At 42.1% G+C, this 23,998-nt stretch overlaps 1 protein-coding gene across 1 annotated transcript in view; it reads right to left on the bottom strand.

The window, feature by feature from the left end:
* Positions 1–1,141: 1,141 nt before the first annotated feature.
* Positions 1,142–23,998, bottom strand: part of LOC139442781 (N-acetylated-alpha-linked acidic dipeptidase 2-like) — a 29,489-nt gene continuing 6,632 nt past the window's right edge. Inside the window, exons 2-19 of the mRNA XM_071223673.1 lie at positions 22,199–22,603; positions 20,061–20,346; positions 19,681–19,806; positions 17,246–17,429; positions 16,876–16,972; positions 16,643–16,732; positions 13,731–13,816; positions 11,848–11,967; positions 11,311–11,396; positions 9,834–9,897; positions 9,603–9,670; positions 8,596–8,708; positions 6,915–7,005; positions 6,467–6,556; positions 5,928–6,093; positions 4,833–4,914; positions 3,630–3,722; positions 1,142–2,837 (exon numbers count right to left, since the gene is read on the bottom strand). Of these exons, the coding sequence (XP_071079774.1) occupies positions 2,630–2,837; positions 3,630–3,722; positions 4,833–4,914; positions 5,928–6,093; positions 6,467–6,556; positions 6,915–7,005; positions 8,596–8,708; positions 9,603–9,670; positions 9,834–9,897; positions 11,311–11,396; positions 11,848–11,967; positions 13,731–13,816; positions 16,643–16,732; positions 16,876–16,972; positions 17,246–17,429; positions 19,681–19,806; positions 20,061–20,346; positions 22,199–22,488 (2,340 nt within the window). The 5' untranslated portion in view covers positions 22,489–22,603 and the 3' untranslated portion in view covers positions 1,142–2,629. The remainder of the gene's footprint in view (positions 2,838–3,629; positions 3,723–4,832; positions 4,915–5,927; positions 6,094–6,466; positions 6,557–6,914; positions 7,006–8,595; positions 8,709–9,602; positions 9,671–9,833; positions 9,898–11,310; positions 11,397–11,847; positions 11,968–13,730; positions 13,817–16,642; positions 16,733–16,875; positions 16,973–17,245; positions 17,430–19,680; positions 19,807–20,060; positions 20,347–22,198; positions 22,604–23,998) is intronic.

Here is a 23,998-nt window from a genome sequence, read left to right as displayed (position 1 = left end):
GGATATTTACCATCCCCAAACACACTCGCGTGATTACCTCTATATATTATTCCACCAAACACCAAACAAAGTAGTTGCATGCACAACATGCACAAAATATGAAATATGTCATCATAGGGGCACGGATAGGGGAAACCTTTACTCACTCCTGAAACGATCACCCGTTTATTAACAAAACACCTTTATTAAACAGTGTTTAATAACGTGACGTAGGCGGTGCTATTATTTGGCATCAGTGCGTCATTCGAATTCGTTAGTAGCATTGCGGAAGTGTAATCTGCGACGTTTTTTCTTCTCCTAGACGGATAATCCCCTTCCGATAGACAGCCTATAAGTTACTTTCACCAAAATCCAGTGATGCAGAGACACGTGGGCATGCTCAAGTTAGGGACTGGTCATCTAATAATGGAACGGGTGTGCGGGTGGGGGTGAGTTTCTAGTATATGACAAGTCCCTCATTGACATATTTTACTTAAATATGTCAAGTCTGTGAGTTTCTGCAATTGCCTATGACTCGCAGGATTCGGGAACAATTATACGTTGGAATACATATTCTCACTTTTGTATTGTTGTATTGCAAGCATCGTCGCATTATTAAGGTTCAGAGCGTCACTAATAAACCAAACATTATGTGGAGAGAGCATCAACAGTCATCTTACGACATAACTTTGTGTTGTAAACAAGAGTAGCGCCCCTTTTAACCACATGGAGAATTGCTAGAAATGCCGTCCTCTTGTCAATTAACCAATCTTATCTCGGCAATATTCCAGCTATCGAGTCTGGACAAGACAATCCAGTGATTGGCATCAAGATTAATATCATGAGCATCGATCCACGCAATTGGGATATGATAACGTGCATCAACCAAGCCTGACCACCCGATCCCGTTAGTCGCCCTTTACGGCAAGCATGGGTTGCTGAAGACCTGTTCTACCCCGGGTCTTCACGGGTCGACGGTTTGAGGTGAGTGTGGAATGATATCATGGTAACGCTAATAAACAGAACCTCTTCAACACATGTTGAATGATGGACAATATTTTGAAAGTGGAATGTAAAACCTGGAAAAACTGATGTCGTCTTGGATTTTATGGATTCTATATAAACCGCTTTAACACGTTTTCACAAACATTTTTATTTTACGTAAACTGCATAAACAAAATAATACATGCAAACAATGGTGTACTGAAATTCACGTGTATTGTTTAGTACTGTGACCATGTCGAACGATCAGCTGAGCGCTCTCCAGGCTTACAAATTCCGCCAAATTTGATCAAATTTTCTCACAGATAAGTGTGAAAGTTGACATAAACACATTTATAGAACCCCGAACATTTTAACTGAAACATTGTTACTTGCTGTCATGAATTAAATTAGGAAAGTTCAATTCTCGGAAAATTCAAGCGGGCGCTTCTCGCCTCGGCGATACGTCTGGCTGTCGCCAGTTGTGCCTACTGTCTGGTGAAGCATGTCCGATGCAAGAGTGATATTAACATTGCCATAGATGTTATTTCCAGATATCAGACTCGTCAAAAAGTTCCTGTGGTCAGTTGAAGAGAAGTTATGCACCTGCGGTTGAGACTGAGTACAGTCGGCATCTGACGTAACAAAGGGGGATAACTCTTTAATGTTTTGATTCAGGAGAAAGTAGTCCGGCACCTTGTTTATATCAGTCACTAGTGACTGCTATTACTTTTTTTATATAAGTCACAAGTGACTGATAACTTGATCTGTCGTCACTGATAAATTCCAGTATTTCATTCATATGTATATAATAAATGCAAACAATGGTGTACTGAAATTCACGTATATTGTTTACACAGCCGACTAAGAAATAAATGTATGCCTTACAGAACATGGATTTCATACAAGCTTTGCTGACCTTTATGTGTAATCTTGAGACACGTGCTGTTAAGGGAGTTGGTTGAATTATAAAAGAAAGCCTTAAGGAGAACATACACGCAACTGCCTGTTCGTGAATGAGAATCGCCGAGCACCGTCGGGGAGATGTGATTTTTATCACGTGCCGACTTTTAAGAGTAAGTTCTCAAACTTAAAAAAACCCCCACATTCCTTTACTTTTACACAATACTTTTAGAGGAAAAATTTGTAGTACTTATTTATATTGATAAAATGTGCAACCTTTAAAAATAGTAACCATAATTTTAACAATGATGACTCCCTGAATAGAATCCGACCTCGTCAATGTCGGAGAAGTCCGTTTTATTAACGTGCTACCAATTGATAAAATACGAAATTGTATAGAACCTTGTATCATGGATGCATTTCAAGTTCAAAAGGGGAAGAAACTTGCACGTGTGCATCAGTCGCGGAGAACACATATGTCACGTTCTTCGTGCAAAGGCAGCACATACAATATAAATAAGTACTACAAGTTTATCCTTAAACAGGCTGTACATGGTGTTGTTATCTCATATAAGAAATAAACAACGAGTGGGAGATGTTTATCGTACAATAAGACACAGACACTGCATGGAGAATATTCTCCCTGCAGTATTTTATTTACGATAAACATCTCCCACTCGTGGTTTATTTCTTAAATACTACTATATAGTCCACATATTTGAAACGAGTAATAAAACTGAAAATAAAATGACTTGATTTTTAATTATTAATTTTCTGGAATGAATCGTATGACATCCCGTAGTGTTGACGCCGCCGAGTCGATGGTGAACAGAATGACGGAGAAATGTTTCTTGACACGTTCCCAGCGTGCATCCACATCCGGGGCCTTCTCTATCTCAAACAGCAGGTCAACCAGGCCAGGGAAACTACTTCCGGCGTAGGAATCTGTGCTGCTCTCAGCCAGAAGGAGGTGCCTGAAACACATGCAATGTACAGGTTAATAGCTTCAATACTGAACACTTAGGGATAGGGATATTAATACATGACGGTAAGTAGACGAGTGGATTTTGTACAATCAACTGTTGTTTTTGTTGTTATATTTTAAAGTTTTATTACGTTTGTTGGGTCAGATTAGATTATTTACAGGCAGCCATTATATAGCTGAAATAATGAGTGCGGCGTTAAACAAGACTCATTTAGAAATAATTGTTTACAGGAAAATCCCTATTTTGACATTTCTTATACTTACATTTGGCATCAGGATAGATGCACACTCAGGATAATGGCTAGGGAAAACATTTGTATATCTCAACAAAAATTGAACGTTTTATTTAATCGTTCCAGCACCACTGAGAATTAGTATAATGTTATTATTGATTAACTGACCCATCAGCTTTAGCATGAGAAACAAGAGTGCCCCGGTAACCTTAGGCGCCGTTTTCGCTGTGCAGAGTTGCGTCCCTTAGGTATGTCAGAAACACGTGACGAATCCCAGATTCGCCCTGATTTGTTTCCAGGTGTGTCGATGCTCGTGCTCGTGCCCGTGGGTTTCACCTAAGTGGGTAAGGTATAAGACCTGCATCACTTCGGGCTTTCCTTCCACAGCAAAATGACACACCGTGATATGACTGAAATACTGTTCAAAGCGGCGTTAGGTCAAAAGCATTCACTTAATCACTCACTAACTCATTGTAACCATAATTACGCAGTATCTTCAAACGGACAACAGGGGCATATGTAGCTGGTGGAGTGTGTTTTTTTCTTACTTTTTCTGTGATCTATCGGGCAGACCCTCATTGTCCAGGAACGCCTTCTCGAGTAGCGACAGTTGGTCATTCACAGCCCGGATGGCCATAGGACTGAAACACACGTAGCTTCATTTTACACTGAACTCAATGCGGGACCATCTCGCCCCATTTGGGCGACCCGAATACTAGCAGCTTCTTTGCACAGTGTCAGTGCAGACATCCGCAAGTCACGGTGGAGAACCAAATATGCTGAGGCTTTATAATGAGTGTATTTAAAATTAGCATAACCTTTTGAACAATTACAACTTATAGACCTAGTTCGTGGTACAAACATACTTTGAGATAACTTCCTATTGTTTGCATACATGCATTGCATGTGGTAGCTTTTCAGCTATTTTGTTAGTTTGTTTGTCTGTTGTTCAGCAATTGACGTACATGTGTTTGTTTATCCTTATTTGGAATCCTGTTATAGCTCTTTGCGAACATTGGCAAAATAACCACCAAATACGGTTTTGGTGGTCAAAATCAGACAGGCTGTAATAAGCATGACATCATGTTTTGCAACTGTTTCTGTGACCGAGTTCAATACTTCTAAAGCTTTTACGATTTTGACGAAATCAGTTTTGTATGTGCAATATAATTGACGCACTGGTCCAAATGTACCTTCAGTGAGTAATGTGCTTCCTGGCTGATTGTGCGTCATTGTGCGTGACGGCGAGGATCGCACTTCACAGTACCAACCATGGAGTGTCTGTTTATGACTATGGGGTAAAACCACCCACTTTTTCCAAGGACTTAAGATCCGGGGTAGAACAGGTCTTCAGCAACCCATGCTTGTTGTAAAAGGCGACTATGCTTGTCGACTAACGGGATCGGGTGGTCAGGCCCGCTGACTTGGAAGATACATGACATCGTATCCCAAATTGCGTGGATGGATTGCTCATGATATCAATAACTTGATTGTCTGGCCCAGATTCGATTATTTACACACCGCCGTCATATAGCTGGAATATTGCTGAGTGCGGCGTTAAACAACAAACAAACATCATACAAGTCACTCAAACTACAAAGGCGTGTTTGTCCATGGTGGAGGATGATATTTATACACATATCCTTCAACATTTCTCGCTCATTCTGACTATGGGTGTTCTAGGATTCTAGTTTTGTCAAACGTATAATTTGAATGTTTGCTCAAACTCGTCATCCGACATGTTTACTCACTCATTCCTGTTCATCTTGGCCACTCTGTCGTTGAAGGCCTCCACCTCCGTACTGAAGTTCGTGATGACCTCCCGAAGGTCATCTGGAGATATAACACAGGAGTTAGTGGGATGCCAAGCGTTAATACAAGCGTGTATGCTCTTTACCCAAGGTACAGCTATGACAGTACAATCCAATACACAAACCCCCAAATACTTGATTTCGATGGAGTTTCTTCTGCATGTTTGTGTACACATATACATTTGTTTTTTATACACGTGTTTTGGATTTAATGTGCCGTGATAAAATACATCTACATTTAAGTCCTCTATAACTGAGTGATGAGTTATTGATCATATCGATCGTAGCAGTGTTTTGGTGGAATTAACTTGATTCAGTACATGTACGGGGCGGTGGGGTAGCCTTGTGGTTAAAGCGTTCTCTCGTCACGCCGACGGCCCAGTTCGATTCCCCAGATGTGTCAAATGTATGAAGCCCATTTATGGTTTCCTCCAATCTCATTAAAATCAGATCTTAGTTCTCGCTATCGCTAAACAAAGATCTGAGGACATCCCATTACGTCAGAACGCCCCTTATCCAACCAACCAGAGCGTCGCTTACCAGATCATGAAAGTGATGGACGGAATGTGTTTTCTAATCATGCAACCTAAAAAAAATTAACAGAGGGTATTCCGAACGACATTAACGGGTTTTTTTTATTATATCCATACAATCTAGGCCATCTATAAGCCATTCCAGAGTGTTCTTTTTATAAGTTTTAATTTTTTTAATCGAGAATACGTCAAAATAGGTTTCGAAGCGTAGTCGCCAGTTTGAAACTTGTGTCGTAAAGCTCGAGAAAGCTGCCTTCTTATTGGCTAATGTTGATTTCTTGTCAGTCATTTCATTGGTCGGTTAAAGTTCGCGAAAGGTCGTTCTGACGTGACCCGTTATGGGATGTCCTCAGATCTTTGTTAAGTGGTAGCGAAAACTAAGATCTGATTTTAATGAGATTGGGTTTCCTCCGCCGTGATATTGCTGGTATATTGCTAAACGCTACGTAAAACCATACTCACTCACACACACATGTACAATAGTACAGTTCACGCTACCTACCATAATTAGGTAGTTTCGTTTTCAGCGTGTTGCCATAGTCCTTGTCGAGAGCTTTCCTGTAGGTGTCGAGGGCCCAGCTGTAGTCGCTGACGTTGAAGGGAATGATGAGGGAGTCGGCCAGAGAACGTGCAAGCTCTGCAGCCATCCGGGAGATAGCGCGATGATACTGGGGGTAGTGGGTGAGGGCTGACATGAGTTCCAACGCAGCATACATTAGTCGCATGTTAGGGACCCACCATTTGATAGTCTTCTGGGGGATTTCTTATGATTATGGAAAGGATTTTGCAGCTATGTTTCAAGCAGGAAAGTAGATTCAATTATAATCTGTCTCATCTCGGAACAATGCTCAGCCACACTGATATAACAGACAATATTAGCAGGTAGAGTAGGGATCGATTAACAGATAATGCTATAAGTGTGCCAGTGGTTTATTTTCAATCCCATAAAGTAATAAATTCATCATTTATAATATGAAGTTGGGTTTTCGTCAGGTAACTGTTGGCAGGGGCTCAAGGATATTGTCATTTCAAATGGCTTACTTCAAATTCCTTGTCAATAATGTTTTTGACTGCATAGAACGTCTCGTACACAGAATGGTAGAGCGGGTAGGACGCCACCTTGTATTTGTTCTGATAGAAGGAATTAAAACGATTAATTTGCATGTTGTAAGCTAAATCAGTAAGGATTCCACGTTAATTTGCATACATGTAAGATGCTACAGTTACAACGTTTCGAATTAGTGTTTCAAGAGATTGTCGGCTAAAAGTGACCAGGCATTTGAACAAATCATTCCAGTCGAATATAGGTATTTTGAGGAATTATTATTTTACGTTCTTTTTCTTGATATGACAAAGAATAATCCGATTCAACTGTGCAAAGAACCTACATCATCATGCGTCTCATAATGATATCGATGAAAATAAATAATACGCGTATCCTAACATGAAATGATTCCGTCTTTGACAAACAGTTGTGTGTGTTACATACAGTGTCGTAGGTGTATCTGAAGTCGACAGCCGTCACGCCCGTCTTGTGTAGCAGTGGGGCGTAGTCGCTGCCGGAGCCGAGAGAGCCTATCCTGTATAAGTGACCAGAAATCAGTTCACGTTATGCATGAACTACAGGTAGCATTGGCCTGCATATAAAACCTCTAGCATAACATGCACATACAAGGTTCAAAGATATTAATGTGTACTTATTTGCACTCAAGGCAAATTATGTGTAACAAAAATAAGCCAAATGAAAGGACAGTCTATATATACCGACCACAAATAAGTGAACTAATGATTTGAATAATGCTATGGCTAAGGTGTACATTTACAATACCATGGCGTTGCATCTGTGGGACAAGTGCCGTCTAACGGGTGGGGTTGCAGTGGCGTGGCAGGCCTAACAAACAAGACACCCAGAGAAGATCGTGTCATTAGATTTAACTTCACTAGGCAACATATTTAAACCTGCTTCTGTTATCAATAGAGGATTCCGTACACTAACAGGAAATCGAATTTCAACCTCAGCTGTTGAAACCCGGTTCGCTGAAGCCCGCATGAAAGCTGGGCGTCCTGTGAAGGTTATGACAGCTTACCATTGGCGGCAATGGTTGGGGTGGGCTTGGCAAAACTTAGCGCCGAGCCGTATGCCAGGACAACAATTCTTGACCATGAGCGGTTTCATGGTGTGGGGCGGTATCCCACATCAGAGGCGAACTGGTTTGTGAATGGACATTTGGCTGGCCAGCGATGTGTTAACAAAATTTTATGTCCTGTTGTTGTTCCAGTCGCTACAATTATCGGCAAGAAATTTTAAACCGTTCGCCAGAGACCCAGCACCCGCCAACGAGGATCAGCTATGGGTAGCACTTCAGGGGGAATGGCAGGCAATACCAAGGACAACCATACACAAGGTAATCAACAGTATGCCATTAAGGTGTCGTGCATGTATGGCCCAACGTGCATTGTGGACACACCAGGTATTGATCTACAAGCCCGAAAGTAGTTTTATAACACAATTATCGTCATAACGCCTTCACTGTCATTTCATCAGTTCCCTTATTTTTTGTCATTTGTATATATAAATTATATAAACGCAAAGAAAACGAAAAAATGTAATGTGTTTCAATTCTTTTCTTGAAAAGAATGGCAACATTTTGCTTTGTGTAACAATATCATTACAATAAACTACGGTTATAACGAACTAAAATTAGCAGTCCCTTTAAGTTCGTTATAAGCATATATACAGCATAACTACAGCAAATAGTCGGGACCAAAAAGTAAGTTCGTTATATCGGTCAGTTCGTTATAAGCGTGTTCGTTATAACCGTAGTTTACTGTATTTCAATTAGACATGTCATTCTGTGAAGCTGTGGTCTTCAATAACGAGAGTGATTTTGATTGATTTTTAAGGGTCAGACCAAAACATACGATTATGGTATGGATAACAGATGGCGGATTCTTCCATATTCTTATCGCTGGAGGTATCGGATACCTGGACAGAGTCACACAGATCCCTAGCCATGACATCGTTCCACAGAACGATCGTGTACTGCAATTCCATCTTCCATTCAGCAATTTCAGTTTAGGTACACGAACCATATCGGTCAAGGACCTTCTCAGGGTAAGTTCCATGACCATTGTATGTGGAAAACAGAGCTAAATATGGTATATCATACACAGGTATGTTCCTGGAGTTGCCATCTTCATCTTTCCAGGGGTAGGTGTGCAGCCAGGTGTCGTAGGCCGTCGTCCTCCCAGCTGCCCTCTCGGCAGGGTTAGGGTTTGGGACCTGTAAGTAAAGTCTGGATTAGACTCAGTACTGTGAGTGAGTGAGTGACTTTAAAGCCGCTTTGAACCGTTTTACCACATTGGTAAAACTCTCATCGGTGCCTGACAAACAATGGATCTTGAATTCAAACCCGCGATTAGCGGATCCTGACATATCTAAGGGACGCAACACTGAACAGAACAACGCGGCGCCTGAGACCACTGGGTAATTCAATGTGATTCGTGTATGTCTACATGTGATAAAAAGCACCTTCCGGACACTGAAAAAAATTCCCATTTACCCCCTTACCTTTGTCAGCGGCGATTTCGGCTTAATCCAGAATAATTTCACCCACTGCTGTCTATTGTTTCACCAAAACAGTTAATCTCGACAAACGGCCTTGACTTCCTGCCACACTGGTCAAGTCGCCTAGAATGCTTTTGGCTTCAAACTAATGTCATTCAATCAAATCACCCTTGGCAATGTTAATTATGGTCATTCTTCTTCCTCAGTTTCAGAATGATTGAGTAGGGGTTAACGCCGCTTTAAACAGATATGCCACAGGCTGTCAGCTTTTTTAGGAAGGAAAATTCCTAAGTAATGCAGGTCTAAGACATTAACCACTTAGGTGAAATCCACGAGCACGTGTATGGCGCTGACAAACCTTGGAACATAATCAGTGGAATCTGCGATTCGAACCTAGGACCACAGATTTCCAGAACGCATAAGGGACGCAACTCTGCACAGCGCATTGCGGCGCCTTTGACGACAGGGGCACCTTTGTTCCTATACCAGTATCAGTGCACTTCACGGAATTAGGCGAGCACCTGGCTATTTTGTTGACTTAACGTGTCAAGGTCATCTGATTATACAGTTCGATACTCATACTATCAACCACACTATTTCTGTGTTCACCTTCTTTGCCGCCTCATACGTAGCACGGTACAGGAGCGGCGTTCCCAGGGCACGTATCGTGTCGTTCCCTAGCCGAAACATGTAATGAGAAAGGGGATATTAAATACATTCACAGAAATTAATCATACAACTCGCGAATACAATGATAGCACACATGGGCATGTAATAACATATTTCTGTTTTACATATGCACAAAGTGATATGTGAAATAAAAGTGTATTCAATTTTCACCTTGCATTGAAATGTCAACGTTGAGATAGGCGACCGCTCTTTCCTTTAGGTTTTTCCGGTATTGCTGAAGACGAAATATTCTTATGTTACAATGTCAAGGAAGAGTATTAATGATATTGGTACGAATCACAACCAGCGTTCCTATCACGTAAGTTACACTAGGAAAGCCAGTGTTTATATATCACGTGTTCCTTCTGTTTATTCTTAGCGCTAAAGATCCACTTCATGATCGGATCTCTCCAACAGAACAAATATTTGCTTGTTTTTACCCAGGTAAAATCTCCTGCGATAGTTGGTTGGTTGGTTTGTTGTTGACACCGCACTCAGCAATATTCCAACTATATGACGGCGGTCGTAAATAATAGGGTCTGGACCAGACAATCCAGTGATTGACATCATGAGCATCGAACCACGCATTTCGGATACGATGACATGCATCAAGCAAGTCAGCGAGCCTGACCACCCGATCCCTTTAGTCGCCTCTTACGACAAGCATAGTCACCTTTTACAGCAAGCATGGGTTGCTGAAGACCTATTCTACCCCGGATCTTCACGGGTCCTGCTGCGGGAGTAGCAGTTACAAGTAGAGATTGCTGCAGAGCATCAACTGTTCCCCGCCATATAATGTTATATGTGCAGAGGAAGGAAGTGTAAGATATGGGAGAAGAGAATTGGTGTAAATTACAAATTGTTAAAAGTTGTTATTAATCTTTGGAAAGCACAATAAACAGAAACAGTGACTTTAAATGGTCAGCACAATGAAAACCCAGGCAAGAAAACTGGGCCTGTCACTTGATATATACCCACTATTAATACCAATAATAATTTTGTTTATTTGATTATAAGTCCTATATAGATAACACAACAAATGTCATTCTTAAACATGCTTTGGCAGCAAATATTAATATTTCTGGTCAAAATGTTGGTTGGGTTAAATAAACCAAACTTTTTAAACAGTAAGCCAAAAAATGAAAAGAATCCACTGTAAATAAACTTCAGTTCAAATGTAAAACTTTACGCATTCATTCCCATTCGTCTAACAGCACGTTAAGGACATACAGATTGGTCAAGACATCTATAAATATTGAGAATTATCTAACATATTTTAAAAACAAAGGCCATAGGTCACATTTCTCAAAACTTCGTTTAAGTAATCACTAACTAAAACTTGAAACTGGTAGATATACAAAAACAGCAACCCCATTGGAACAAGTGAAACATGTGATGTCTCCGAAGATGAGCAACATCACGCACAAGAATTAATATTTGGTTCTAGAAGCGACAGTAAAATATCGTAATCATTACCTTTCTCCCTGATCTCATTGGACAGCACTCAACTCAAACCCCAGTTTATTCACTTCAACCAATCCTTACAGCAGCCAAACAGACCGCACTCCCTTAAACCCTGTGTTACTCACCCCCTCCCACTCTCACTGGACCCCAGCGGACTGTACTCCTCTACCCACGTGTAACTTACCTCCACCCACTCAGTGGACCCCAGAAGTCCGTATTCCTCTGCCCCCCAGCTGCAGAACATGATGGACCGACGGGGACGCCACTTGCCTGGAAGACAGTCATGATGACAAACATTTAGTGTCCACAACATGCATATGGATTGTCTGTTTGCGTCCTGCGATAGATATGGGCAGGTTATAATACGATCGTAGAGGTCGGAGTGGAGTATGAGTGAGTGAGTGCGTGTGTTGGTGTGTGGGTGTGGCTACTAAGCCACCTGATGGTTTAACCCCGCTTTTAGCAATTTCAAGCAATAGAACGACGGACTTTATTGACAAAATGGACTATCATTGATAACTCGATGGCAAAAGAAACATCCTTTATGATTTCTAAAATTCAATCAGTGGCTAAGAACCAAATCCATTAGAAGCCATGAGTAATACAATACCAATACGTCTGTAATATATCATGGATTGCAATATATGAGTTTGTTTCAATGAGTCTTATCAGATTCAAACAGTGTTATAATTATAGTGTGTTTATCCTTCAGCTAACTGACCACTCTTGACCAGCTGCCCGGTGACCCTCGCTGTCTCCATCATGACGGCTGTCCCACTGGACGGGTCAATAGCCCCGTACACCCAGGCGTCTCTGTGGTTCCCCATCATTACATAACGATCTGTGGACATAATAGTGTACGTAGAAAGATAGCCAACGTCATTGCCTCGTGGGGTTGTATACAATGTGTCCCTCCATCAATACATAACGATCTGTGGACATAATAGTGTATGTAGAAAGATAGCCATCGTCATTCCTTCATGGGGTTGTATGCAGTGTGTTCCTCCATCAAAACATAACGATCTGTGGACATAATATTGTATGTAGAAAGATAGCCAACGTCATTGTTTCATGGGGTTGTATACATTGTGTTCCTCCATCAATACATAACGATCTGTGGACATAATATTGTATGTAGAAAGATAGCCAACGTCATTGCCTCATGGGGTTGTATAGAGTGTGTCCCTCCATCAATACATAACGATCTGTGGACATAATAGTGTATGTAGAAAGATAACCATCGTCATTACTTCATGGGGTTGTATACAGTGTGTTCCTCCATCAATACATAACGACCTGTGGACATAATAGTGTATGTAGAAAGATAACCATCGTCATTACTTCATGGGGTTGTATACAGTGTGTTCCTCCATCACGCCTTGTGGATAGCTTTTTGTCACTGAATCTTTATGCGTGGATCTGAATGTGAAACAGATGAGGCCGTTTCACTGATCTCTTTTATTTCTAGCTCAGATAGGTAAATCAGTGGAAGGGAATTGGCTATTTAATCAATAGTGAATATTAGTGACCATTATTAAACTAACGAATCAAACACAGGCGTGTTCCATAGCCTCACCCATTAAGAATCAGTTGTTCGGACCTCCGCTTTCGTAGTGTGCGATTGGATGCAGATTGAGAAATTTGTCAGCTGTGATTGGATTAAGTTGTGTAGATCTTTATGGGTTTTTTTTAATGTACATCTATCCAGAAAGTAAAACTGACGATGTTTTTTTTTCTATTTTTAATGCTGTCCTTTTAAACTTTTTCGAGTAGATGACATTTGGTGCGGTACTGGGGTTGCCGTGTTCAGATTCCACGGCAATGGATCTGGCTGAGCTAGAAATGTGACTGTGGATACATGTACATATACAGACTGTAGAAGGCCTAGTTGTTTTCAAACATATATAACGTCACTACAGAAGTCTATGAGAAAATATTTGGTTTCGTATAAGGCTATCCGTATTTGTTTCTGTGTTTTCCATCTTCCGTTGGCCCTGAATATTCATTCCGACGTGAAATAATACAAATAATCTTATCACATTTTTCCCCGCGGCTGTGAAAATTTATTCCTCGATGTTATAACAAAATATTCCCACAATTATACATTCATAAAATTCCCAGGTCAGCTCGATCTTTCTTCAGCTATATTTGTTAAAAAAACCGTTTTCGGTCTACGTCATAAACTAATTTAAAGACTGGTAATAAGTATTCTAAACTTTATAATGTCAGAAAATGTTACACAATTAGTGAAAAACAGTTTTGTATTTTCTTATCTTTTAAATCCCACCCCACTTTACTCTTGTATTCTGTGCTGGATTTCAATATGACAACCTGGTGAGGTGACATGGGGTTTAACGTCGCGTTCATGATTATTGCATATACACAGTATACTGACTCTGGGCCGACCAGCACTTGTTTTAGCCCCTGAATGCCGAGCGCCAGGCAAGTTAACAACAAGTACCATCTTTAAAGGTCTATTGGTATGACGCGCCGGGGATCGAACAACCGAACTTCCACTCTCCAGGCAGACGCTCTATCCACTAGACCACTAGGCGGACTATAACGACCTCATTGTGTAGGTTATGTTTAGACATGTTGTCTTACCGGGTTCGATTTGCCCTCGTATAACGCCGATCACGTTGTATGCAGTCTTTATTTGATTTCTTGTTGAAATGTTCATTTGGATTTTCCTGTAAAAAAAATCATGTGCATGATGTTTCCTAGAATTACTGAAACACAAATAATATATGCCATACATGTAACAGTTTAGAAGAATATATGTTAGTACGTACAATAGATAAGTACTTTGATTATATGCGGGCTGTGTCATGCCATGTCCGTTTGGTGTTCTAATATTCCCAGTTGGTCACGTGGTGATTGCAGGGTACAAAATAGGTCACAGGTTAAGTCTTTTGTTTTTAGGCATTTAGAAGTGAATTCACATCCGAGAAAGACTATATGGATGTCAACTTCTTTAATTATGAGGAACACAACGTTTTGGATATGGCTTACTGATTGATGGGGTGAATGAAGGAATCCAATCCACCTGATGAAGGAGGTGAGATGTCATGGGGTTCAACGTCGCGTTCAAGATTATTGCACTTACATAGCGACGTGCATGCACGTGTGTGTGTGCGTGCGTGTGTGTGTGTGCATGCGTGTGAGTGTGCGTGTGTGCGTGCGTGCGTGCGTGCGTGCGTGCGTGTGTGTGTGTGTGTGTGTCTACTAATCCTCCTGATGATATATAGTGTTGGCCCACTGAGACATCATGGTGCAGGTTAACATGAAAACCCCACTGAGACGCAGTATACCGACTCGGAGCCTACCGGTCCTTGTTTAAGACCCCTAATGCAGAGCGCCAGGCAGGGTAACAACAAGTATCTTTTAACGTCATTTGGTATGATGCGGCCGGAGATCGAGCCGTCGACCTTCCGCTCTCCGGGCAGCAAGAAAGTCTGGTAACCATAGGTGGCCATTAGTGACCTGGCTGATTGCACGCACTGAGCCCCTGTGGGTGGAACGTTGCTCTTGCTATTAACCACACGTTTGCACGTTTCAGAGTCGATGAGGTATATGATACCGTGATATTCAGCCACCTACCCACTCACTAACCAAATCATCCAATCACTCATCCATCCACTCACTCACCCATCCTCCCACTCAATCTGGCACGCCGTGATATACCGGTAACTAAACCAAACTCACTCACAGAACTATCATAGCACATATGCAAACACGCACGTTGAACCACTGGCAAAGAAGAATAACACTTCTACTGTTATAAAACCTATGTGAATGTAGGTTTACTTTTATACAACGACCAGTTTATTTCTCCTCTATTCCTGTTTATGACACAGATATTTGCTAGGCGCCGACTCAACTCGGCTGTGTACATACGCCTGGCTGTAAGGTCAGGCAGCGTGTTTACGTACGGCATCCACCCGACTCCTTCACACACACAGCCATAAAGCTATTCAATTTCGATTTATCATAAAGCAATGTGTCTGGAATGCCCGTCTTAGACTTTGCTAGCGAGTATTTGCAACAGGTAACCCGGCCGATCTGGTGATGTAACATGAGCCAGTCGACTAAATACGCCCCCTTTGCTGCGCACTGCCGTATAAACGCGAGGCAGCGTGATGATCCCGCCGTATCGGCACTATGGTCTAATATCGACGCTAAGTTCTAATATCAACCCTATGGTCCAATATCGACTCTATGGTCTAATACCGACTCTATGGTCCAATATCGACTCTATGGTCTAATATCGACTCTATGGTCTAATGTCAACTCTATGGTCTAATGTCAACTCTATGGTCCAATATCGACTCTATGGTCTAATATCGAAGCTATGGCCCAGTATCAACTTTATGGTCTAATATCAACTCTATGATCCTATATTGACGCTATGGTCCAATATCGACTCCATGGTCTAATATCGACTCTGTGGTCAAATAGGGCGGTGAGGTAGCCTAATGGTTAAACCGTTCGCTCGTCACGTCGAAAGCCTGTGTTCGCTTCCCCACACGGGTACAATGTGTGAAGCCCATTTCTGGTGTCCCCCGTCGTGATATTGCTTGAATATTGCTGAAAACGGCGTAAAGCCAAACACACTCCCTAACTGTGGTCCAATATCGACTCTATGGCCTAACACCGACACTCCGCTCCAAGCACTGGCCTAATATGAACGCTCTGACCTAATGTAAACACAGGCCTAATATCGACCCTCAGGTCTAATATCGACCCTCTGGCCTAATATCGACCCTCAGGTCTAATATCGACCCTCTGGCCTAATATCGACGCTCTTGTCTAACATCGATACTCTGGCCTAATATCAACGGCTTGGCCAAAAGGGCGGTCGGGTAGCTTAGTGGTTAAAGCGTTCGCTCGTCACCCCGAAGACCCGGGTTCGAATCCCGACATGGGTACAATGTGTGGTGCCCATTTCTGGTGTCCGTTATGTTGCTAGAATATTTGCTAAAAGCGGCGTAAAAACTATGCTCACTCACTCTGGCCTTAACCCAGCACCCTGGTCTAATATCGACCCTCTGGCCTAATATCGACTCTCTGGCCTAATATCAACGCTCTGGTCTAAAATAGGCACTCTGTTAGCCTCGAACTACGGGTAACTCGATGTGACATGGGTGCACTGTTTTAACTGTATTGCATTGACTTTGAATCTCCCCAGAAAACAAAATATGGACGCTCATGTGTCAGATGATCGGAGTGAGAGAGTAAATGTGGTTACACAGTTAGATGACGTCAGCCAGTAAGTTATCGCAACAAGCAAACCAGTTGTTGATAGCAACAATCCATGCAAGAACGATGACACATATTATGAACACCCAACTAGATCTCTTGTCAATTCCTCAAACATTGTCTGACTACTGAGTATGCACGGGTGAGCTGCTGAAACATTCACATCATTGGGTATTGGAGACTTTAACAATGACTCCCAAGAAAGAGTAATATACACATCCATGATGTAGAGACGGTTATTGGAGAATCATACCCACCACCCTGTCTTCTCCAGAGCTGGCCCCAGTCTATAGGTGATGTTGAGACCCCCTCTCCAGTCAAGCGGGGCCTCCTCTCCGCCCATCTCTCTGTGGGTCGAACAAATTGAAAACATATGAATATGTATGCACCTCAGCTACCTTCATTTTGCTTCCTTGGATATTCAGAATTGATGTTTCGAGATATCTAAATGACCAAGAAGATTTCTGATTGAAAAGCAACAAGAATTTACCTGAGTATTTTTTCGGCAATGTCATATCCGATAGGGTGGGCTGGTATTTCAGGGAGTCCAACTTCAGAAGCATTCTCAGGATACCGATATGCAGTTTCTGAAATAATGACAGGTTTACAATAAGCAATTAACAACAAATCAATACGAAGCATACACATAATAATGATGTCCTGCGCCTAACCACAGAAATGACGTGCTACCATTTGTAACGTCATATGTAATGACGTCACAATGTTCAAAGCTGTCAGATCCCCACTTCTCCTTTTCAGGTTATACTCCAGCATTGAAAACAAAGAAATGATTACATTTCAGGAATGTGAATCGTACAGATTTCAAGAACTTTATCGTGCGTATTTGGTGTCAAACCTACTGATTGCTGGATAGTCTGGTGTTAGCGGGTCGCCATCTCCAAGGAAGATTGTCCCCCTTTGTGACCCTGACCCTGGCAGCCACCATGTTTCCGGGTAGACACGTGGGTCGCCCCGCCACGTGTAGTCAGCTGGGTCTGAGAAGATGATGACACCAGTCGCGCCGTGGTCCGCGGCTATCTGAACCTACAGTTCCACACGATGCGATGCATTAATATGTTGGCACTCTGACGTATACAATATCTGTCAAACACGAAGCTTGACGCAGACTAAACCATACTGAATTTATATACTTTAAATCATTGTCTTTTAGCTATGAGAGCATCTTATATGAGAAATACCTGGAATAGCCGCGATAGAGCTGGAATATTGCTGAGTGTGGTGTTAAACAACAAATTAAACATCCCCCCGACGGCCCCGACTAATCTGCATAGTACCACTGTGAAACACTCCTCCGTTATCTATCAGGAAGTCAGGATAGTAAAAACAATGTTTACCGGGAATAAGACAGGTGTGTCTGTCGTATATAATATAATCTCTCGTAAAAGCGCCAACTCATGATATTTCTATGCACATTTGAAGTGGTAAGTACAAAAGTTGGATTTAAGTTGTAAATTAGTCATGTCGAGGACAGAGATGCAAGAGCGGCAGTATACAATGTGTATTGTACACATGGTTCAAGAAAAGTGAGGTTATTCTAATCCACACTCTCGTGTGACAAAGATTCCACGCGCACTGAATCATTGTCGAAACAATGTAGACTCCATTGACATAAGACATATATCATTGTTGACGTGTTATATAACTACTTCGCTCTCTATAATTGTTGACGTCCTGCATACATGTATGTTGATTGTGTTCAGTTATATACGTTTTGAAACAAGGGATCGCATGGTGACAACCCCATGAGCACATCAAGGATGTGATATAAGGAGGGAATGTAAGAGCGACTGCTTCCTACGTGGACCAGGGCAACTGCCTGACATCGTCTTGGCATCCTCTGCATGAGGGTACCCATGACAACCTTTTAAAGTTTGCACTCTGCCTCTGAGGCGCTGTATAACAATGCGGCGCACACGACCTTAACAGAGATTTTCCAAATGGGTTAAGATCAGGATCTTTAGCTGGCCAGGGTAGTCCACGGACATAACTGTTTTAAAATTCACTGAGAAACAAGCTGCTTGGGGTCGGGCGGTATCATGTTGGAATTCAAACCGACGACCAATTCAACGCGCAAGGTGACTGCGACTGGCCACAAAACCTAATGTCAAACCTCTGTGAGTCGACCATCAGCACGCCTGAGACGATGCCAGCCAACACGATAATCAAGCCACCACAATACCAGTTGTGCTGTGCTATGGTACAATGCTGGTATAACGCTCATGACAACGTCTCCAAACACGATTCGGCCATCTCTAAACCTCGATTATTCACTGCACGTCATTCTAAGACGTCAATGACAAAACTGTCTGACCCTGTGACGCCGAGTCCTTCTTAATGAAATCACTGGTCGACGACATTTTAATCCTGGAGCTTTGAACAGATTGAGTACATTTCATCGACTTAATCTCATGTCGTTTATGACTTTACCATAACGCGTGTATGTCAGATAATAATCCAAATCTACTTCTTTACGCTCGCCGTGGGTGTTGTCTGACGGTGATCACGGTCTGTCGTCAACGATGATCATGACGCATTTGGACATTACCGGCTTGCCAATAAATGATTTATTCAAATTCCTTGAAATAACACTAATCCACTTGTTGAAAACACCCGTAGACTGTCGGAATGAATTCCCCGTCAAAAGCATTCCAAATGCTAGCCATTTTTGCGCTCCTGTCATCAATAGTCTCTACAATATGGTGAGGAGAAATGGGATTTTACGTCTCGGTCCCACTTACTCCGAGCCGACCAGTCTTTGATTTATCCCCTTAAAGCCGAAAAAAGGCAGGGTAACAAAAAGTACCGTCTTTTAACGAATTTTGGTTTGAGGCGGCGGGGATCAACCTTCCCTTCTCCGGGAAGACACCCTATCCATAGACCACGGAGATGACCTCTCGACTGGATGACTACTTTCACAAAGCATCATTTTCCCGTCATACTCTTACCTTAAACCGTGATGCATAGGCAATACATTCGTGATTCAATGGTGATGCAATGGTGATGCATTGGTGATTCAATGGTGTCGCGAGCATGTTTATCGGATGCATTGCGTTTGGGTAATTTAACCTGTTTACTCTTCACGAGATCCCTTGTCATACAAACTCCCAACCTGCCCATGATAGAGTACACCTGAGTGTAACAAAGAACTCTTGAAGTGAAGTTTTTCATGTTATTCATGACACACATTTCGTAAAGTCAGTGTGACACACACCGTCATATAACACTCTCTGTGTATTCAGGTTATAGGTAGGTATCTTACTCTATCAATACTGACCTTACTTCCCCTGAAGATCTTCCCGTATCTGACGATTACGATCTTCCCCGTGACGTTCATGCTGGCGTTCTTCTCCAGCCAATCATAGTCCCCCACTCGCCCGTAATTTACATACACCATGTCACCCTGGCAACAAAAAAATCGTATTCTGATCTATTGTACTTATAATCGTCCAAACTATTCATTATCAGTGTGAAGGACATGTCTTCAGTATGTGACTGAGTCGGGTTTACTGCAGCTTTTAACAAGATTTCAGTTTCTGGCGAGCCAAATGGGCACTCTGCACAGCGGTTGGCGAGAGATTTCTACAGGAAGAGGAGATTATACATTATACAAAACAACAGACTATGTTTGTGGTCAGGATTACTAAATGTCCTCACCTCTACTAAGCCTGCAGGGGAGTAAGCGTTGTACGGCGGCAGCGCATCAGGGTCATCCTCGCCAGTCAGGTTAGCTTCCTTCAAAGGCGACTCGTACACTATCCCCCCGGTTTCGTTCAGGACGCGCACCACGTTGGGGTTGTTGGCGTCGGGGAAGGACAGAAGGACGTCATACGGCGTCAGCTTGACGTCATCAAACCCCCATTCCATCCATTTATCCTTGATCCAGTTACCAAGGTCAAGGTTATTTTGAGACCCTGCGACGTGTGGCTTCAGAGTGAGAAGTCTGGAACATATATGTCTGTGTGTGAGATGTCTGGAATATATATGTCTGTGTGTGAGATGTCTGGAACATATATGTCTGTGTGTGAGATGTCTGGAATATATATGTCTGTGTGTGAGATGTCTGGAACATATATGTCTGTATGTGAGAAGTCTGGAACATATATGTCTGTGTGTGAGATGTCTGGAACATATATGTCTGTGTGTGAGAAGTCTGGAACATATATGTCGGTGTGTGAGAAGTCTGGAACATATATGTCTGTGTGTGAGAAGTCTGGAACATATATGTCTGTGTGTGAGAAGTCTGGAACATATATGTTTGTGTGTGAGAAGTCTGGAACATTTATGTCAGTGTGTGAGAAGTCTGGAACATATATGTCTGTGTGTGAGATGTCTGGATCATATATGTCTGAGTGTGAGAAGTCTGGAACATACATGTCTGTGTGTGAGATATCTGGAACATATATGTCTGTGTGTGAGCTGTCTGGAACATATTTGTAAGTGTGTGAGAAGTCTGGAACATATATGTCAGTGTGTGAGAAGTCTGGAACATATATGTCTGTGTGTGAGAAGTCTGGAACATATATGTCTGTGTGTGAGAAGTCTGGAACATATATGACTGTGTGTGAGATGTCTGGAACACATATTTATTGCCCTGCTTACAACTGGGTCTAATATAGTTATTCGTCTGCACACTCATACCGATAATTAAATATAAAAGGGAAAGAAACAATCATTTGTATGTGATTCCAATATTAAATTATAGCATTGTATAATAAACATGTAATCACACTGAAACATGCAACAGAATGAATGTAGTTTTACGCTCTAGAATTCATCATACTCGGCTCTTATAGAAGGCCAGACAGGGAACAGCGACACATCACCGTACATGACACTGTGTGCACCAACCATTCTCCTTGTTTCAAATTGTTGACCAATGTCGGGGGTTTTCGGGTTTTTTTCATTTGTAGCCACCAGATAAGATATAGAGGGGGAATAACAACAAGAATCTTAAACGGGTTTTTATCTAACATAATTGACACTTTTATAACTAATCCTCTCCCATATGACGCCATGTGCATGATCAAAATGTAAACAGACTTAAGGATTTCCATGGGCGCTTAATAGCTTTGACAACATACTATTACAAATCACCAACCTTGAGGTATCGAAATAGACCATCCTACCTGTTATCAAGATATTTATTTATATATATGTTGCCACGTTGACCTGTGTCATAGCGTCTTTAGTGGTTTACGTGAATCGACTCACGTCAGAATGGACAGTTTTAACTGATTGTAAGAAGACAGAAATACATTTTCGACAGTGCCTTCAATACCGCCCAAATCAACTGCAACATCAACATATAATGAAGAATTGTATGAAAAAGGTTTGAAAAACATAAATACACCAGTTACGCGAAAATATGCGTGAAAACACACGCACGCACGAACGCACGCACACACAAACAAACACGCACGCGCGCACACACACGCACGTACATAATCAAACTTTAAGATTACTAGTTGGTTTATCTTTTCAATTCCAGTTTTGTTTCATATTTGCTTGTTAAAAAGATAACAGTTAATGTATCGCCTTGGTGACCCCCGCAGATGTCCATGTAGTTGATTGCTAGCACCATGTTGACGGATATATCTTGTGACAATCCTGTTGTATGTTTGCATCTATAAATAGCAACCAGAGTAGAACCACCAATTAGAACAATGGCTGTTGTATCAATCAGCCAAAACAAACACACACTGTCCCGTGAAACGCGCATAACCATGCAAATAAGAGCCCCTAGGAATATACAAGACAATAACATTAACAAACATATTTTCTTTGACATTTACCTTAGGTATTCCTCAATTTTCGTGTTATCCACTGCATCTATGAGTTGTTTGCCAATTTCCGGGTCGCCATCTTTGATGATTGCTTCTGGGATACCGGGAAGGAAGACTCCATCTTTCTCAGGTGTAGACTCGGGTTCTGTTTGGCCAGGACATATTCCATAACGACCAATGAGAATACCAACACACAATCCGACCAAAACAGCACATAGTCCACCGAGGATTAAGTTGCGTTTTCTGTTAGAATGGTATTTGCCTGCATTAGAACCGTCCATCATGTCAAATTTTGGCATGTTGGTGTGTGTACTGAACCAATGAATACAATAAGACCTTTCTTTGAAGAATGGCTGACCAATAGGACTTGTTGATCATGTGTTTGGATGTGTACACATAGATGGTCGTCTTGTTCTAGAAATTAAAGAAACGACAAAAATTATGAAACTATCTCATTCCGTAAATATAATCTCCAGTATTTCTTCTAGTTGTCCTGGTACTCAAGTTTAGCGAGTCAATATATACTCTTTACGTGTGGGATCATAAACTATAAATGTTAATATCAAGTATAAGAAGGATAATTGTTGACGACAAATATCCTTTGCAAAAACGTTTGTCAGTAAAACTTTCCCCTTCAACATATCATTAGTGTGCACGTGCCGCACACAGTATCGCCACAGATATGCGAAGGCTGCCATTCCTGAGTTTGATTCTTTCAAGGAAGGCCGATTAATCTATGTGGGCCATGTATTTGTCAATCTTATTGATTCTGCTTATCATACAGTTGTTATTAACTTGATTTCATTCATTATTTGTGTATTTCATTCATTGTTTGTGAATGCAGCGGCTGCAACGCGCCGACGGTCTGCTGACATGCTGGGAACTAGCAGAATTATGCTTCCTGTTGCCAATACGTTCCAACCGAGACCATGGAACAGATACAAACAAACTTAAAATGTTGGCGCCCGACCCCGGTCAGGGGGTCCCAGATCAACGACAGAGTACAGGATCGATCGAATCCAGGCTCTGCGAAATCTAGCTCAAACGGCGAATCAAATTGTACGATTTACGATTGGAACTCGATTAGAAATCGTCTACGTGCTTATCTCCTTCCTTCGACGGCCACGTGTTGTGCCAGCCCTTACAAATCGTCATATTGTCAACAGACTTCAATGGTGTACGCAACGTCGAAACTGTGGCAATCGTCGCTGGCCATGTGTCATGTATTCAGATGAGTCCCGATTCACTTTGCACGTAGGTGTGGTCGTGTCTGACGACGTCGAAAAGAACGTCAAGCAATGTCAGCCTGAGACGTCTTGACAGATTTGGCGGTGGATCGGTTTAAGTGTGGGGTGGCATCACTATGACTGTTGCCGAACCCCGCTCCATATTGTGCAAGGAAGTGTCACTGGACAGTACTATCGGGACAACATGCTGAAATCCTTTGGTGTCCGGTTTGCAAGGCGTGTGGGTCGACGTTTTGTCTTTCAGGGCGACAACGCCCGTGCTCACCGTGCATGAATCGTCAATTTTAAACTCCAGCAGCACCACACCCATAGAATGGCATGGCCAGCAATGAGCACAGACCAAACCCCGATTGAACAGGTCTGGAACATGAAAGGGAGACGTGTGTGTCACCGTCATAGGCCGCCGACCACGTTGGCCGAACCTGGCCAGGCGCTGCAAGAGGAATGGGATAAACCACCTCAAATCGCCATTGGGACATTCACACGCAGTATGTCATGTCGAGTGAATGAATGTTAGACAAATTGTGGCGGATTTACGCACTAATGTTACAAAAACGTCAAC

The sequence above is a fragment of the Haliotis cracherodii genome, unplaced genomic scaffold (genome assembly GCF_022045235.1).
Source record: "Haliotis cracherodii isolate W230 unplaced genomic scaffold, xgHalCrac1.p SCAF_5, whole genome shotgun sequence".
Taxonomy (NCBI): domain Eukaryota; kingdom Metazoa; phylum Mollusca; class Gastropoda; order Lepetellida; family Haliotidae; genus Haliotis; species Haliotis cracherodii.
Note: the sequence above shows the minus strand (reverse complement) of the source record. Positions and strands in the feature narration are given on the sequence as shown.